Source organism: Tubulanus polymorphus, chromosome 1 (assembly GCF_964204645.1).
Source record: "Tubulanus polymorphus chromosome 1, tnTubPoly1.2, whole genome shotgun sequence".
NCBI lineage: Eukaryota > Metazoa > Nemertea > Palaeonemertea > Tubulaniformes > Tubulanidae > Tubulanus > Tubulanus polymorphus.
This window is the reverse complement of record NC_134025.1, coordinates 5,693,110-5,712,171: the sequence shown is the minus strand read 5'-3', so window position 1 is coordinate 5,712,171 and position 19,062 is coordinate 5,693,110. Positions and strand designations below refer to the sequence as shown.

At 35.3% G+C, this 19,062-nt stretch overlaps 2 protein-coding genes across 2 annotated transcripts; both read right to left on the bottom strand.

The window, feature by feature from the left end:
- Positions 1 to 238: 238 nt before the first annotated feature.
- On the bottom strand, positions 239 to 6,578 carry LOC141908054 (uncharacterized). The gene is made up of 18 exons (XM_074797856.1): positions 6,462 to 6,578; positions 6,291 to 6,355; positions 5,796 to 5,908; positions 5,407 to 5,475; positions 5,158 to 5,298; positions 4,683 to 4,806; positions 4,423 to 4,540; positions 3,853 to 4,016; positions 3,579 to 3,666; positions 2,885 to 3,032; positions 2,693 to 2,764; positions 1,910 to 2,074; positions 1,669 to 1,834; positions 1,321 to 1,589; positions 1,014 to 1,157; positions 782 to 860; positions 464 to 581; positions 239 to 368 (listed from the first exon to the last, which is right to left on the bottom strand). The coding sequence occupies exons 1-18, from the start codon at positions 6,536 to 6,538 to the stop codon at positions 311 to 313; spliced, it is 2,178 nt and encodes a 725-aa protein (XP_074653957.1). The 5' UTR covers positions 6,539 to 6,578; the 3' UTR covers positions 239 to 310.
- A 1,192-nt stretch (positions 6,579 to 7,770) lies between these two features.
- LOC141898571 (disheveled-associated activator of morphogenesis 1-like) lies at positions 7,771 to 19,027 on the bottom strand. Its single transcript, XM_074784548.1, has 26 exons — positions 18,943 to 19,027; positions 17,880 to 18,055; positions 17,485 to 17,574; positions 17,329 to 17,397; positions 17,046 to 17,134; positions 16,822 to 16,957; positions 16,103 to 16,411; positions 15,912 to 16,015; positions 15,673 to 15,739; positions 15,467 to 15,584; positions 15,241 to 15,373; positions 15,006 to 15,132; positions 14,804 to 14,926; positions 14,470 to 14,692; positions 14,289 to 14,389; positions 14,136 to 14,180; positions 13,596 to 13,844; positions 13,395 to 13,501; positions 13,173 to 13,261; positions 12,828 to 13,042; positions 12,673 to 12,734; positions 12,387 to 12,447; positions 12,184 to 12,315; positions 11,664 to 11,831; positions 11,492 to 11,558; positions 7,771 to 10,977 (listed from the first exon to the last, which is right to left on the bottom strand). Exons 1-26 carry the CDS (start codon positions 18,989 to 18,991, stop codon positions 10,829 to 10,831), a joined length of 3,258 nt encoding a protein of 1,085 aa, XP_074640649.1. The 5' UTR covers positions 18,992 to 19,027; the 3' UTR covers positions 7,771 to 10,828.
- Positions 19,028 to 19,062: the final 35 nt, after the last annotated feature.

Sequence of the window (19,062 nt, the reverse complement as noted above, 5' to 3'; positions counted from 1 at the left end):
TTTTCAACATGTACAAAAAATGAACAACTAGACCCTGAGATTACGATTGTCGTATATATATTCAAATTTGCGTTTATTGTGTCTGTCATTCGTATCATAAAGGAAATGACTTGTGTTAGCATCAGTTCAAAGATGTTAAACAAAAGAATAACTATTTGTGAAAATAACAGCGACAGCATATTACCACAACTTAAAACAACTCATAATACTACATTGTAGTTATTACACATTTTAATGTATTTTCATTTGTAAGACGAATGTAGAATATATTGCAAAAATCCGTCTGCCAACAAAATGCGACAAAGATAATTTACTTGATCTTCTGCCACATAAACAATCTTTCATGGCTGCATTGGTATCGTTGAAAACTGCAAAAAAGAATGAAAAATTGTCAAAACATTGTCCAAAGTAAATTGCATCATTTGCAAAATGATTTTTCTATAATTCATATAATACTACGTACCTTGTTGATCTTTGTAAATATGACGACAATAATTCTGGTGCGAACTTCGCGTTTTTGTCCAATGAAACAGCTAGGAAACCACCACACTCAATAATTTCATTGAATCTAGCCATCCATGCTGTAAAACAAAAAAAAACATATCAAGCAAAAAATCTAGAGATTGTTGAATTGAATGCTGGTTTTAATTTCACACAATACAAAAACAAAGTAATCTACTAGGGGAGAAAATCATTTCATGAATTTCAGACAATAATTGATCAGGTTAGTTTTAATGAAAACGGGACATATATATAAAAGAGAAAGGGCTTTAATGGTTACCTTTTGGTGTTGTTAATCTGTCAATACCGCATAAAATGACCAATTGAAATGAACCGACTTCGTTTGGTAACCAGTGAAACTATAAGCAAAGCAAAACAAAGCAAATATATATAAAGTAAAACGTACTGTAGGTCCAAACATGATTGAAAATAACAGCAAAATAGAAGAAATAACAGCAGTAGCAAACTGTTACTTCTTTTGAGTCTAGAAAGAGTAAAGCAGTCATACATACCTGTTTGAATAATAGATTGTCCTGTGTTTCAGTCGCCTCTGGGAAATATATTTCTGGCATATCACAAGTAGAGACAAGTCTGCCATCAGTCTGAATTGTCTGTGCTGTATTCACATATCGGGCGCAGTAATCTACAGCAATAATCTAAAATTCAAAAAAGTTAAAAACTTGAATATGAAAAACATCGAGAAATCAACTGTCATTGATTCATTTCTAATTATGAAGAATATTCAAATCATGGGGGCGGTGATTTCAGTGGATTGAGGGATATTGATTTATTTACAAATTTAAGTCAAATAATTCATACCTCATCACAATATTTTGCCAGATGGAAAGCTCCACGACCGGTCTCGCACCCAACAAAAAGTGCCCTTTCAATTCGTCCGTTCATTTCAGCGGTGTCAATCACTGTGTTGACAATTTCTACCGCTTTCGGCATTTCGTCACCCAAGTATTCATTTTCTAAGATTGCCTTGAATCTTTCGTCGTCGGTTTCTAAGCGAAGTTGTCTGTTGGCCGATTTTACCATTTTATATCTGTAGCGGTTTCGATCAAGATTTGCGGCCGACAAATTATCTGAAATATTTTCAAATCGAATGCATTTTCAAACTGCACGAAAAAAAGTGTCGCGTTCAAATAGATTATGATTAATTACCAGCTGCAGATGCAATAGGAGATTCTACTAAGACGACTGGTAGATCAACAGGAGCGGTGTCGACATTTCTGACCACTCGGAATCCGGCATGCTGAAAAAAGTGTCTTCTGAATCCATTGCGGCAATATTGTCCACCCTGATCAACTAAGGATATCCAGCTACCGCCCTACGAAATGAAAAGGTCACTCTTCAAACTAGTTCGTATACTAGATGTGTGAAAAAGTATTTTTCTAAAGCTTACCCTGATGACGTTATGTTTACCATCGAAACAAGGAGACGAGTAATCGTCGTAAAGGTATTGCGTTTTGAATCCCGGATAACCGTTAAAACTATCCTCGTGCCATTCCCATACGTTACCATACAAATCGTAAAACCCTCGAGAACTAGGCGGGTACATATTCACTGGCTACAAGATGAAATAACGTGACAATCACGTAAAATCATTATAATACGAAAGTCAATATAAACAATTTTTCAGGAAATGAATTTTGCTAATGATAAAAGGCCAGTCTTGAAAATAGAGGCTAAACATCAAATTACGTAGTACGATAGCCTATATTCAGTTTATTTGAATCGACAACAGACATTTGTACTGACATCTGCCGAATATTTCGAATTCATGAAGATATACTCGAGGACAAAAAAGAAAACATCTTTTTTTCGAATGTCTATCAGAAAAAGACCTTTTCGGTTTTATTAGCGGTGGACAGCCCAGTCGTAAAGCGCAACGCACACGATGCAGGGAAACCGGGAAACATAGAAACAATCATGTTTAATCTCGGAAACCTTGTTCCCGAAATCATGTTTCACGCGTCTTGTAACCGCACACGACATAGGGAAAGGCTCGGAAACATGTTTCTGTCTCCTGTTTCGTGCTTCCCTGCGCCGTGTGCGTTAGGCTAAAAGACGCTTCTGTAATTGTATCAGTTTTTTTTCAAAATCTTTCCAAGACCCCTTTAATCATCGCCCGGGCAGTACCACTTGTCAACTGGGGAATACGCCGCTGTATATAATGAAGACTAACCGTTGGGGATCCATGTTTCAGGTTAACATTGGCTTTAATCTGCTGATGAAACTGTACTTCATCTGTCACAGGCTGAAATTTATAATCATAAATGTTTATAAGAATGCCTAACCAGTCAATCTAGAGATGATATATTGCATTCACGGCTATCATATTCGATACAGGGTATCATCGACATTCATTGATTTTCACCTTTTCCCCAATCATGACGTGTCGTTCTGCTTCAATCGGTAGACGATATTCCGGGCCTTTCCACTTACAGAATGCTTTAGCTTCATGATAATTCACCTCAACCGGCCAATCAAGTGGTAGCGCAATTTCATCAAACATTAACCGTAATCTAAATTCAGTAAAACGAAAGAGTTCAGGATCACATCAGACTCGTAGCCACATAAACAGAAGTTTAACGTAAATGTGAAAAGATGGGTATAGAAAAGTAGAAAAGGGTGATTGTAACTTTTCACATGCATTCAATAAAAACATATAGGTATTTTTTTCTGCGACATTTTATGTAGGCGCGTCTAGTGATTCTTTTTCGTTCTACGTATTTGGAAATCTATCAGTCTGATAGTCACCGTAGCCTATGAAGCTTGATAGTCACCATGAACTATGAAGCTGACCTATGTTCGACTTATGCTTACCCGGTCAAAGCGTCAATGGTGTCAAAGTAATTTATGTAGTCATTATCTAGTGCAATAAAACTTATCAATACCATCATTATACATATTTGTGTGTGGACAGAATCAAAACCACGCATAAATGGAGAAATGTTCGAACTTTTCGTTCTGAGTATTTACTTTGTAGTTGAGTTAATTAAGTATATGCAATACACAAGTGATCGTTTCAACGATCTAACGATCGGCCAAAACAAAAGGAAGATGCTTACTTATATTTTGGTTCGACTTCAGTGATTATGTCATTTGCAACACACCGCGTCTTATTTGCTAAATCACCTCCACTTCCATTTTTACAACCTGGTGCGAGAAAATGAAATAAAGACGCCATTAACTACAATACGTATAGAACAAAGCTTACAGTGGTGTGATAGTGGTGAAACGTCTAAGGGCCGCCAAAGATATTTTTTGAAGACATTATTTTCTTCTCCAGCAAAAATTATGCCACAAAAACTGAGAAACGTAATCGAGATGTTTATGTCTCACCTTTATCACAGATCCAAAATGTTGGGTGAATGGCGTTTCGGTACTGGCGCCATTGCCAACCTTCTTCGGTCCAATATTGCTTCTTTTCGTAGCCTTTGTCTTCAACGAATTCCAAAAACTGTCTATTCGTAATTAGGTACTGGCTTGCTTCGAAGGCTTCCACCCTGAAATAATGGTATCGTTTTCTATTTACAATGTAGGATGGTTTGTACGCTTAGGGATACTGAAAGAAACTTTAGTGTCTAAAATCCGCAGTACACTAGTTTTGAGTGGAGACGCCACTGGAAAAAACCCTCACGAGAAAGTCTTAGGGTTTTACATCTCAGTAATTGACCAGTATCTAATGTCATAGTAAGACTGTATTTCATACCGTATGGTAACTAAATCCTGGCAGGCACTGAATTTTTCTTTCTGGGTAATTATTCTCCAAATTAATCTAAAAATTGTCTTATCATTTGTCGACAAAGATGGTTGGGCTATTACTCCAATTAGGAGACAAGCCGTAGTTAATAAATGTATATATAATCATAGGTCAGTACACAACCATGACTCAGTGATTCAGACCCATACCTACAGGTCCTACCACCATATGAACAATCCCAGTCATATTTTGGACAGTTGTCAGGTCTACCATACGTGACATCTGTGGCGTTACATTTAACCATCGAGTTTTCTATAACAGGTGTACCTGAAAAATCACGTTTAGCTTCGATTTGCACTGAGGGGAACTCACGAGTGACTTGTTTTCAAAGTCGATGGTAAGAAATAGTCGTAAATTCGATTGGCTGATGGTGACGCAAAAACAGTTTAAATGTCAGCTAATTAGTTACCAGATTTCACAGGTCCATAGCATAGCCCTACGTTCTTGACTGATCCTACGGGCAACAGGCGTATAAGTACGGACGATGTTTCAATATGGATACACTCGTGGCTTATACCCATCATCACTGCCCACTGAAATATAGACCATTGTCAGGACGTTATATAAAGACAAATATAGTTTTACACAAAAGCACGTCATTTAACGTTCCATGACAGGAAGACGATCCATTTTATCTCGCATTTTTTTATGATCTCCATGTTCAGATTTTTATAAAATATTCATTAAGGTTCTCTTACTAATGTATATCATTTTCACGCCTATAGATGAAAAACCACAAATACACATTTATCCACATTTACAAACATTTATTAATTTCCTAAGGCTTTCCCTAAAACATGTTTCACCAACTATCTTATTCATTTTCAAAAAACCTGTTTTGATTTTTTTTCGGAAAATGAACGAGTGCATTCATTCATTCTTACCCATGGACTGTCTTCGTCAATTGGAAGGCTCAACGGCGTTTCTTCAATACATTTTAGTATGACTTCTTTCACTTTTCGGCGATATTCACTAACTTCGGTTGGTGTTGGCCAGACGAAATTTCCGCCAAATCTGTATGTCTCCTACACAATGAACAAATAATGTTGTTTTGTACTCAATTACGCTCTCGTTTTGTTGGGCTGAATGGGGAAAGCGACGGAAAAAATCTTCGAGTCACGAATAGCACTTACTAGGTCATCCCAGCTGAATTCATCGACACCGGTTTCAAATAATGTCTCGAATCCTAAATTCACTCGCTCCTGAATTTCCGCGATAATGATAATGAATACAATACGTAATACGAATATTTTACTGAATTACATTCATTCATTTCATTTTCATTTATATTGTAACTTTGTACTAAGTACAGTATACAAATACAATTCAGGATCCAGTTCCACAGTTGTGAGTTAGAGTTAACTCTGAGTTAAGATTAGTTCATTTTCAAAGAGAAATCTTAACACTGAACTGTGGAACTGGGTCCAGTACAATAATATAGACAAAATATAGACATAATATAGACGCATCTAAATCGTTAAGGTTAAAAATTGCAGTATTTACGATAATTATACACAATTACCTTAATCATCCCAGCCAGCATTAGTTTATTAATGTAAACTGAAGCAGTATGGCCAAAATAGAAAATTAGAGGCAATCTTAGCCGGTCTGGCATTTTATAGTAAACCGATTCATCTGCAATTTACAAGAAAATATTTCTATTATTGATAACATCACAAATTTCTTTGCATGTGTCCTAGGGGAAGCAAAACCGTAGAATTAGCATTGAATAATACTAAAATGTTGACGTCACACTGGGCACTGACCTTTAGTTCTATAATCTATAATCGTTGTCTTGTATAGGTAGGCTGTGTTATTGTCAGTGAAGTTTAATATCTAAATAACCTTTGTTCCCTCGTCGGCTGAGCGATCGAGGGTTATTGAAAACAGATCAGATCTTAGCAAAATCTAAGAAACTAGTGAACGTGACAAAAAGGCCCCCGCACATTAGATTCGGTTTGGCTGTCAAAATTCCTTCCAATCGTCACTAATATATCGAAATCAGTACAGAACTAACCTTTCAGCGAAGAAAACAGAATTTCATTCGTTCGGTAAATTGTTTCAAATTGATCACGAATTTGCCTGCAAACAAGAGTAAATTCATTGAATTATTAATTAGTATGAAAAACTAACGCCAAATGTTTTATCCAATCAATCGCGATAAAAAAGAAAACACATGTATACTCACTCTTTCGTACATGATGTTAAATCAAGTTCGATGTATCCTTCCATCGATTCCTGGATCTTGCTTGTTTTGATATCCATAAAGAGTATCTACCAAACGTCTAACGCGCACAGTGCCGTCCTGAATAGTACTGTTATCAACGTAAAATTTTTACTGGCCGGTTGACATGCCACAACGTGATTGGCCAGTCGTGTCATTCAACGCCTGTCCTATTTACGAATTATATAAACGGCAACAGCCATGTCCGTAAATAAATAAAATGTTCTTCGCATTAAAGACGAATTAACGGTAAATACCAAGATCACCACTAGTTCAAGTTCAACTTACTTAGCTGAGACTATAGTTTCAGTTTCAGTTTTAGTTTCAGTTTAGTTAATTACTCCACATGTTATAATAACATTGCATAGAGCAAAAAAAAGGATTAACACAACAATTACAATAAAGAACAATAAAGCTGAATGTGAGTTTACGAGATCGAGTAATAGAATAAACAAGAATGATTCAACAGTCACATATGGTGTTAAATCTTTAAGTAAATGATTTGATACCGTTTTTTACGAACACCTTAGAACAGTGAGTGTTGAGTACGACCGACGAAAAATGATGATCACCTTTCAATAAAGAAATTAAAATTCTTCCAAAGATAAGTGGTTCCTAGACGAAGTTAAGGGTGGATTGGACTCTGGAATAATTGATATATCTATTTGATATTTATTTGATACACAGAATAATTACATGACCAGACACTAAATGATATGAATTATCTGAATCGGTAATTGGTAGGCAATCCATGCTCGTCGTTAAATGGTATCGTAATTGACGTGCTTGGAGGCCACAGCCGTCGGTTCCTCGCATGTGTTAAATTACATTCGATCCTCAATAAAAAAAAACATTGGAATTCAACCCTTATCTATTTTCATCCTTGACTGAAAAACCCAATGTTTTCTAGATGTGACGCTTGCCCCTACACTCCACAACCACAGCGAAGGGTCTTTTTAAACATTTGCAAGCCGTGATTCAGGGGATACGATAAGCACGATAAATCTAATCTCCCTAAGGCGAAGATCTTACAATTTCTCTCTAACTGCACTTAGTGAAACCAATGGATATAACACAGATACGAGTCATAATCTCTACTCAGATGATATGCTGTAGAGAACCAGCACCACCTTCTAATGAAGTAAAAATGTACATTTTTCATGCCAATTCATTCAAATACGTTTGGAAAAAAATTGAAGCACGGGCACAGGTTCAGTAAATTCTTATCCATAACTAAAGAAAAAACAATTAAATGATGCGGAACTACCGTAAAATGTTATGATGAAACATCATAACTGACTTTTATTATAATGAGAGACAAATAAGCTACCGATTACTTTTATACACTTTACAAACTGCGGGCACCGGACAGTCAATTACACAAATACATCACCTTTAAAAATTACAAAGCTTGTCACATTACCTATATACATACATACATATACGTGTATATGTATAATCAATATGAGACAACAATTTTACGAATAGAACATTATCTTAAAAGACATCTGTAGATTAACTAACAGCACGCACGATTCCCTACAGAGGCACTATACATGTTCATTCTTTTAGCATGTCTAGACCAGATTTTTATATAACTGTTCATACAATTTTCCCATTCATCAACATAGATTTAAATGACGATTTTAACGCTTGAGAGTTATTTAAGTATTGCCCATGGTTTTACATTTTTAATAGTACTGCTCTCTATACATGATTTTATACTAAACGGCTCAATTAATCTTATAGATAAGGAAGACTACATGCGAAATGCTCAACCATGGAAAAAACCGACACATGTACTCCTCAAGGTTAAGGTTTAAACAAGTCTTGTATGAATTAAGTTATTATCAGTTATGACGGAAACGGCAGTAAATCAATCTAAAGACAAGTGGAATGCACTAGAAACAGGACTTTACAACGTGTGGAGATCATACTACAAAAAAATCGATGCTTTTCGAGAACAAAATAAGAACTGGTTTGAGTGTAAATCTCAACGAATGCATTTGATGATAAATCTACAAAATAACAGTACTAAAAACTAAAACAACAAAAAAAACCATAGAACAACAATTGCCATGTATATACTCCTATCAATTATATCGAAACATAAGGATATTCTAATTCTCCTTGGATGCCACAAACTCGGCAGATGAAGATGATGTCAAAAATAAAAAGAAAAAAAGATTCGAGACATTGACTAGATTTACAGGATAAATGTGATGATAGCATTATATGCAAAACTTTGATAACCGTTCAAGAGGCAGTGTACGTGCATGTAGTGGTTTTGACGGTAAACAACCAACAACTGGCTCGCGATCGTTTGAGATTAAATATACACATCTATTTTCTATCAATATATAGGTGCACAATACTATATGATTTATGCTTACATATGATATGATATACGATATGATATATGATATGATACGAGGAGTAAAAATTATCTTAAACAATGGGAATGGTGAAATCGCAAAAAATACATACGCCTATATATTTAACGGGTTTTTATATATATCATAACAAAGCCATTATTCATTTAATATACATCTTACAACATCCGAAACCGACCAAATTATGTAAAGCTTTTTCGGTTCCATGACCCGATTTATTGAAAATTGATTTTCATTCAACCAAAGGTATTTAATCAAACGTATTCAAGTAGTTACACTCCATTTTGGCACAGTCAGTTGATAGTCAGTGAGAGCTAGAAAGTCGTTCAATCAATATCAGTAATGTAGAATATTATTTTGTCTGAGATCTCGCATGCAAAATGCTTTTTAGATAAATTTCGGAATATGCGGCTTAATCACATTAAAACATCGAAGCATATTACAGCAGGAGTAGGTTTTACAGACAATAACATACTAGTTTCTAGCTTGAAATCCTGGGGAAACATCCGAATTTCACAGTCATTTCACAGTTACTTAAAGTTTAAGAAATTGCTCAGTCTTAGCTGAAGATGGTCTTAAAATCTTTCGTAGGGTCGATTCCTAATAACCGTGTCCATAAAATAGGCTACTCAGCCATATCTTCATCAATAGTTTGTGTAAAATTCAACATCAAGTTTTCTGATACAGATTACTTTACAATAATGAAAGCTACAACTATTTTCAGATGATCGTTTTTTGATTGAAAAACAGATTAATAATTTATAGTTAATTCTCACAACATAATCATGGTTTCCATGTATATTTACATCTATTTATCTCACTATATTATAGATAGCAGAAACGGTAAATGTTTAATCAGAAGAAGTTAAAAAGACTGCAAGCAAAATTCAAAATTATATTCATTCATATACGTATGATTTACTTTAAATTGAAATATTTTGAAAATCAATACTTCAGACCCCATAAACAATGTCAATGTGTCTGACCAGCCTTATCACGGTCATTTATTTATTAGTCAGATATCTTTCAAGGTTGTTAAGTAAGCAAATTTCGCGAGCAATAATAAACCCCTGGCATCATCATAGGTTACATTGAATATACCCCTTCATTATGTAATTTTTATTGTTCCTATTATAATATAATTTAGATGACCTATAAACGTGTTTTATTTCTAGGTCTGAGGTAATTTCTCGTTGATTCAGCACTTTATGGAATGCCAGTGACAGGCTAGACAACACGTTGTATAGGGCAGTAGTTGATGTCACTTGATTGCTATGACCTCGATACATTATCTCATCATGTTTTCAATAATGAATGAAATCTCATTTTTATCGAGGAGAAATACATAATATAAATCATTTTCATTCAAAAGGAAGAGCTTTCAAACATAGGTTAAATGTACTCCATATATGTACAACTCTATTTTTCTAGAAATAGTCAAGTCATAAAAAATACAGTATGCATGTAAAAAATACAGTATGTTGGAAACTAGTACTGAATGCATGGTATAGGAACTAGGGCAGTACAAACAGAGCTTATATGATTATAGAAGCAAATCTATCCAGGGTATTCTATTTTCAACTGCCCAAAAATATTCATCAATACAAAAAAAAGAAAAATTAAACAAACAGTTGCAAATCTCTAATTTCCTTCTTCACGGCTTCAAGAACCTACCCTGCAAATTGAACACTAATTGAGTAGGTTATGAAACATTCATAATAGTTCTTCAAAATGCTTTTGCTAATTCAATGAAATATCAGCAAATTCTGTAAATGCAGCTGCCTGCAAAATGAAGTCCGTTGTTAAACTTGATGATTTCTGAGAAAGATACAGAAAACTGAAGCACTATTCCACATGATCTTCATGGATGAATATGATGAATGAAAAGAGAATAGAGCGGCCTGCTGATCACATCAGACCACTCTTCATGCGGTATATCTATCTTTGAGGACGAACGTTACCAACTCTTTCCCTTTCTAAACCATTATTCTGAGCGCTGCCTCTCCTGCGACCGCGTTTCAACTTGGATATTTCCTCTCCGAATACCTCTCCAGTTCGCAAAGCCGATATCAAATCATCAAATTCACCTGCAATTAACACAACGTGAAGAGCTATCAATACCTTATATATCACAGGGTGGCCTCTTTTATCTGAATTGTTGAATTTTCCCTAATTATTCCCTGACAATGTACGTTGTTTGCCTTGACTTGATCTGCTAAGAATGCAACCAATTAACACAGTCAAATATGTAAAACATAGACAGAAAATGTTTGATTTTATGTACAATCTAGCGATCTCAACAAATTTTCCAGACTTTACCCTAATTTTTAGCTTTTTCACATAATTAGCTGACTTTCTTAAAGAAAAGAAATTATCCTGACTTTTCCCTGATTTCCAGGCAAGTGGTTATCATGTTTCACTTATTTCCATGGCTCATCAATGTTACTACAGGTTCTTAGGGCTAGAGTATGTTGAGCTGCAACATGACGGTTACAGCAGCAATTGTGATATCAGCAACTTGTGAGATACGCCACCAGTTGTCTCCATTATATGTATAAAATTGAATATCTATTTTATTCGAATAAAATATTCTTAATTTACCTTTATCTGAACCGTTAACTAGTGTTTTGTTCTTTTCATTCATTTTCTTTGCTCTTTCCGCCTTCAACTATGACAAAAGAAAAAAGGATAACCAACTTTGCGAAAGACGCCAGGACAATATAGCCCTGTAGTACTTGGATACCTTGCTTGTTTTGGTAAACCTCATTATTACCTGAGCTTCGACCTTTGCTCGACGTTCCTCTTCTTCAGCCATTTTACGGAAGCGTTCATTCTCCTTTTTGCAATCGTACAACATTGACAAAAACTGATCGAATATCCCAAAGAATTCATCCGGCTGCATTTTAGATTCTTCTCCGTAAAGACCGAGCACTTTATCATACTAAACAAATATATACAAAATATTAAGTATATACAATATATTCATTTCAAGATATGGGATAAATTACCTTTTAGCATAAATAGACATGGTAATAAACTTAGTATATATAATTAGGTCACAGTATAAATAACCCCTTCATGAAATCGAGGTAAGTCTTTATCTTAAGAAGTTTATGAAAACCTTATGGCAAGAGCACTCAAGTTTGATGCTATCTATTATAAGCTCAGATCGTCAACCAGGAGTAGATAAGCAAGCTTATATTATCAGTCATCTGATAAAATGTATTTAGATATTAATCACTTTCAAATATTTAAACTTATGCAAGTGAATAAGCTGAAAAGACAACTAGTACCTTTTGTTTCATTTCAGTGACAGACTCTTCCAGTTCACTAAAATTGATCGAGCTGACCATCACAAATTTCTCCATACTCGAAATGAATTTATCACCTCGAGTGTAAGGCTGCTGTTTGTAAAATTTCACCTCCTGTAGATATATATGTCAATTAGTAACGCACATATAAACAATATCTGTGATGAAATACGTGATTTACTTACAGCTTTGATATCATCTAAACCCTTACGCAAAACAGCTATGTCTGCATCCAAATCTGTCATCCTACAATATCAGATGATTCTAATATTAGATGATAAGTAAATTTTGACTGAGACATACACATTAAGTCACATATTTCTTGGTTAAAACAGACTGGTGAAAGTGTTACAGTATGCTGATAGATGAAATTTTCTTATCACAGGTGAAAATATCAAATTAATCATTTCATCCATTTTGTCAAGCAGATTGAGCGTTCATCTAAAATCATCGAAATAATCTTTAACTTACGCTACTTTTGAAGCTAAAGTAACATCAGGCATGTCGATGTTTATCTTCATTATATCTGGAAACTGCAAATGAAAGAATTATTAGAATAATGAATAACACTTAACGATTTAAGGTGAGGAAACCCATCCGGGAATAAGAAGCCAACGTTTCGATACCTTTTTCTCGAGGACCTGAATCAGGTAATGAAGAAGAGTCACTTTACGATCAATACTTGATTTCGTATCAATTATCTTCAGCAAACTCGAAATACGAAAACCGAAAGCGTTTCCACGCTGGCCGCGATTCATGAAATTACCGAACGCTAGAACAATTTCGAGAAGTTTCCTCAATCGTTTGCTGGTCGAAATTTGCTGCGTCGCCTTCATAACAGCTGGAAACGAATAATACGAATACATGGACAATTATAACCAGATCATAGAGAGATATTCATTACATGTATCTCGAAACAGAAAATCAAATTTAATACTCAATTCAATTAAGTGACGTAACCGAATTCATACCTTGCACACGCGGTTTCACGTCACCCATACGTTCAGAGAACTTCTTCTTATAATATAAAGCTTTCAATCTCTGTTCATAATGCACAATTCTGAGCGAATAAAAACAACAACAAATAATTTCAACAGCAATTAAAAAAACTGAATAGAAAATCGATTTAATGGACTGGGGAAATATCTTTAATACCGGTAGACCTTGAAGTTTTAGAGCCTTTTTCAACTTACTTTGCCATATCGTAAAGGAATCTATCAGCTCGAGCCATTTCATCAATCTCATGTTCATGTTCATTCAACATCTGTGATTCTTCAGGAGTCGGAATGAACTTCAGCAACTAAAAGTACAAAAAAATATACCATAAACACACAGCTGTATGCATCGACTAAAATTAATGCTGAATAAAATATCGACTAAGATATAATACGGACCTGCTCGCACATATCTTTAGGAAGTTCCTCTCGCTCATCCATTGTCATCACAGCGCGAGAAATCTCGTCATTAGTCATCTTCAGTTTAGACAGAGTAATCGTACAGTTCTGAGCACGTCTACCATCAATAACTGACAATTCTTTCACTCGCTGTTTGGATGATTTGAAGCCGACTTCTTCTTCCTGGTTTGGTTTTTGATACGCAGAGAAATTCTTTTCAAGCGATGCCAGGTCAAGTGCTCTGAAAAGCTACAATTCGGACGAAAAATTTAAACTGAATTCATCCCTAGCTACTAAGTCTTAGTTTTGAATGAAGATGGAATTGAATTCATCTGAGTAAAATTCTTATTAAACACCAGGGTCCAGTTCCACAGTCCTGAGTTAAGATTTGACCCTGGGTTAAAACATTGAAAATGAACTAACTTTAACTCAGAGTTAACTCTTACTCACAACTGTGGAACTGGGTCCAGAGCTATTTACATTTGAGTGACCCTTTCAAACGTACAGGTACTAATAGAAGTAGATAATTTATCTTCTTACCCTTGTATCATCCAGATCAGACCAAACGGTGCCTTTTATCTTGTTCTGTATGAAATATTCATACAAATTAGTATTAGATGAATAGAGAACATTCTATTTAGAGTCAACAGTATTTTCTGGGTGATTTCCATCTGATCATTAAGCGCTACTTACCTCAGCAAGTTTGACCCAGTTAAATGATTTCAGCGGAGCACCTGACTTGGGGATATTTTTCTTAACGGCATGAAGTGATGGTAATCCAGGAGCAGGTGGTCCTAAAATTAACCAGTAATCGAAAACTATAGATCTACAGAAAACGGTCTTACATCCGTAGTGATGAGGCAATACTACTAACCGGGAGGTGGTGGAGGTGCAGGTGGTCCACCTATTTTAGGTACAGGTGGCGCTGGTGGTGGAGGTGGAGGCGTAGCGACTTTGGGTCGATTTTCAGCGGCTTTCTTTAACTGAGCGGCGAGCGATGAAGCAGCGGATGTAATTCCAGCCTTCGCATCATCCGGTAAACTTCCGGTTTTAATCATATGTTCAAGTTTTGAACGTTCAGCCCTTTCTGCATCAATCTATTTGATAATAAAAGATTAGGTTTATAGACTACAACCCTCTTTATATATTTCTAAGTATCAACTCCATTAACAATGAATACAATTCATTTGAATGAAAACCAAGCTTACCAATTTCGCTAATTCTTCAAGCTGTCTCATCGTTTGCTCCAACTTTGCTTTAGTATCTCCGTGATTGCATGCCTCCTGTTCATATTTAGTCTTTAATCTGTTTACCATTTCCATTAACTCGTCCTATAAGTAAATAGCTAACAATAATATGTTTTTAATAGCAAGATTAACAGTATTTGCTTGTTTTACACCCGACTCCTACCATTTCTTGCGTTTTGACTTCACATTCATGTTCTTTCTTTGAAAGTTTTGAAGTGAGTTCGTCGTTGTCTTTCTGTTGTTGTCGTAACTGATGTTGTATTGCTTTAATCTCGTTTTCACTAGCCAATCTACAAATAGATATTAACTGAATGTTAAAAACTCCCTGCGACCACCAACTTGGACAAAAATACATATATCAATCTGACAATGAGTTAAGCAAATAAAATTGTACTAACTGTTTGACGATTTTAAGAACGTTAATTTCCAGCGGTGAATCATCGGGATCTGAACCATCCTTCAACTGAATAGCAACCTGTTGTACCATGCGGTCGACTAACTGCCAGTATTGAGACATATTATTTCCATTATCTGAAAATCATTATCGAAACCAATAAGATTCAATCAAATCTAGAACTTCGCTCGACTTGAATGAATTATCAAGATCTTAGTTCGTCTACTCACTCGGTAATTCTAATAGGTGAAAAAGAACCGATAGTAAATGTGGATAAGCCAGTGTATGCGCTAACTTTTTCTTCAAAATATCCAACATATGTGTAGCACTTTTAGAATCAATGTGTGTCTGAAAATATATGGAAGCATTTCTAAAAGCAGTTCTTTGCAATATTAACAATACTTCAATAAATATCGCGCCATGCAAATATTCTCACCACATCGTATCTCTTAGCAATCTCTTTTTCATCTTCATTTCGAACCATTTCGAAGAAATCTAAATGTCTGAAAAACAGAGTGGAAAGGAAAGTGACAGAGATGACTAAGAAGTAGTCAACCGTATTCTGTATGATGAGTTTTTAATGAACCTTTACATTGCAGGTAAGTTGAAAATAAATCAACATTAACCCCATTTCCCATTTCTACAGTAGAATATAGCACAATTCATTCATCTTACCTTGTTAATGTTTCGTTGTCATATTCGCGTAATTTGTCTATCACAGGCATTATTCCTAACATCAGAAACTCGTATCTCAAATGCATTCTGAATTCAAGATGGTCCTGTAATGGAATACAACTGTATATAGCAACGAAACCTTTTATGAAATGAAATTCTATATTTCAACAAATCATGAAATTATATCATACCTGGCCTGGACCATATTTCAATGCAGCGTTTATGAATGAAATGATTGTTGTTTTCAAGGCTAATTCTTCTTGATAATCAGCCACCGGCCGGTCAAGATCGATAATCAAAGTCTGAAATCTTGTTCTTTCTCCGGAGAACTTCTTGAAGTGCACCATCGATTCCAGGACCTTCCGATGTCCGCCTGGCACGAGACACACAGCTCCCAGAATTTCGAGCACTGCTATTTTTGTGCGAACATTCTCAGTTTTAAGACTTTGTGCAATTGTATTGATACAGGCGGGATGTGCGAGTACATGCGCGCGACCATGCTTAAATGTAAAATATATCATAATGCTATTTTTGATGCTACCGGTTCTATACGGTTTTCTAAATACTCATTCTTATACAAATAGTTGACCATTTTTTTGCAAAAATAAATAACATGTTTACATATATGTTATCTTATATATAGGCCTATACTGGTAAATATATATGGTGTGTAGTGTGCAGCTGATAGATTGCTATAATTTAGGTTCAATTAAGGTAGAAACAAAATTCACGTTTTTCACATATTAGAATCAAATATCGACCCTTGCAGAAAAGATAGCTCCCTCTATAAAGCCTGCCTATGACATAATCAATCAGAGTTTCCACGCCTAAACAATATTGAATGATGTCACAGCTAGATATCTTTCTAGAGATACAGCTATGGATTTTCTGGCATGGACTATAAACTTACCGAATTGTTAAGCAGTGCTTTGATACAGCCAATAGCTGATGGATGTATAGCACTATCAGCTATAACATTGTCCATATTACTGAGGAAGTCCAATAAACATTGTAAACCATTCAACTCTATAAACCTAGTGACAAATCTGAAAAAAAAACATCATCAATCAAGATATACAGATTACATCATTGGGCTGTTCTACACTTTTTGATGTATCGAATATACATATATACCTGATTGGTTGAGTACGTAAAGCTGTCTTTAAGTTATCCATTTGTTTAGCTCTAGCATTTATTTCATCCTCATCATATGGGACAAATATCTGAAAATACAATGAGATGAATCTGAGGATAGATACAATGGACATGGACACTCACAAACTTTCAATATTAATTTCCCTTCCAAATATTTTGTAACGAATTTATGCAGAACTTTACATTTTCATAAATATCTCATGTGGAATTCAAAGTCTCCCCCTAAATAGTCTCTGCAGAAAAGACTACTAGGCCTACTTACAGTTGCCATTTGACCAACCCTGTCGATATAATAATCAGGCCAACTTGTTGAGCTTGGATCTTCCTGTTCCTAAACAGTTGAATTATATTGTTTTATTGACATCATCCAGTAGCAGGTTTTTAATAGATGCAAGACAGTTTGTTAAACAATTGATACCTTTTTCTTACTGCAATATATTTGCCATTTCTTCTCAGGTGGTAAACTGAACATAGCCTCGCGGTGAGGTCTGTCCAAATCTAATTCATCCTGAAATGAATAATCATTATTCAAGTAATCTTTGTATAAATATTATAGAATGAATTTAATCCTGTCGTGGATGAAGGGACCAAGACCAAGGCCACCTCTTAAGCGTTAAATAAGTAAGTTGCATATAATGGACCTACATCAAACTTGATACCTTGAAAATTCTTATAAAATATCAGATATTCTAGAAGGTAAATATATTGGGAAGATTATTACCAATTTATTCAAAGCCAATTAGATGAAACCTTGCATGGTGTAAAGATTTAAATGAATAATCGAACTACCAGTAAATTGTTTTTCGGACTTACCACCAACTCAGCAAACTTTGAGTTCACCTCTTCAAGGTCGCTGGGCATAGGTATTTCCAGCGCCATTGGTTGCAAGGTCAGCCCACCATTTTCAACTCCTAGTGTTATTTCCGGGGTCTTACTACCCCGAAAACACCACCGAAATGTCTTGTGAAACATTCTTCCTGCCGTTTTTACTGAAAATAAATCGACATGTTTTAAACTTCTTAGGCCTATCATCGTTTGAAGTTTGTGTTTATGTATTACTCATCAGTATCCTATGAGGTGTTTCTAATCAACCGTGTAGACTTTTCAAGTGAAAGCAATGTTTTTAATTAGCAGTGATTCACACTGATTATCTTACAGTCTACTTTCTGCTGACCTGTTGAAAAGTATCAACCCAAACATATCAAATCTACAAAGAGTGTTTTTTTCTAAAACTGTTAACTAGGCTAAGCTATCAAAAAAATTATCATTGTTAATTAATTTTGCTATTTAAGTCACTACTCCCTCCACTGCTTCATCTAGGCTACACAAATAAGCACTGACTGGTCCACAGCATATCTTTCTTTTGGTAAAATTCACTGTAATATGATCCATAATTAAAAAGAAAACTTTTCCTTTCAATTCATTTCAGTTTCATTATTATTAAAATTCTGTCAACAACATTTTTAGGGCCATAAAAACCAATAATGAAACCTGTGAACACCGATCAGGTCAACTAACTATATGAGACATATAACAAAATATGAAGGCCAATCGGGATTTTCATTTCAGATCGCTGGTTATAATGACATTGTCATACTAGATACTAAAAAGATAGATGGTTGACTCAGACTGGATTGGAGGAGAATGGTGGAGGGCCTAGTTTAGGCTACTGATGAGAGCCAGACCTTCAGACCCCATCCCATCTTTTGTGAAGTATCAATGAACAAGAAGATAAACTCATTTTATATTGTGCAAGCTTAAATTACCGGATTCAGCAACATTTTGCAGGGAATTAAAACAGCATCTGTCATTTATTCATTCATAACATTCGTCATCGCCGCAAGATGGAGCCAGCATGATAGAGCAAACTACCTACATAATGTTTGGATACTGCGCGCTCCTCGGTACCCACTGTTTGGATACATCGCCGAGACAGATGGTGATGTCTGTCGGAGCTTGGAGTAAATGATTACTCCAGTCGGAGTAGTGTAATACA

Bases quoted from the DNA above. Each gene is read 5' to 3' on its own strand.
- LOC141908054 (XM_074797856.1), bottom strand. From the start codon at position 6,538: ATGGATATCAAAACAAGCAAGATCCAGGAATCGATGGAAGGATACATC. The intron at 5,909-6,290 runs GTTAGTTCTGTA...TGTAAATTGCAG, and splicing joins TCTGTTTTCTTCGCTGAAAG to ATGAATCGGTTTACTATAAA. The intron at 2,765-2,884 runs GTGAAAATCAAT...TATAAATTTCAG, and splicing joins ACGTCATGATTGGGGAAAAG to CCTGTGACAGATGAAGTACA.
- LOC141898571 (XM_074784548.1), bottom strand. From the start codon at position 18,991: ATGTATCCAAACAGTGGGTACCGAGGAGCGCGCAGTATCCAAACATTA. The intron at 17,575-17,879 runs GTAAGTCCGAAA...TATTCATTTCAG, and splicing joins CAAAGTTTGCTGAGTTGGTG to GATGAATTAGATTTGGACAG. The intron at 12,316-12,386 runs GTAAGTAAATCA...ATATATCTACAG, and splicing joins GTTTAGATGATATCAAAGCT to GAGGTGAAATTTTACAAACA.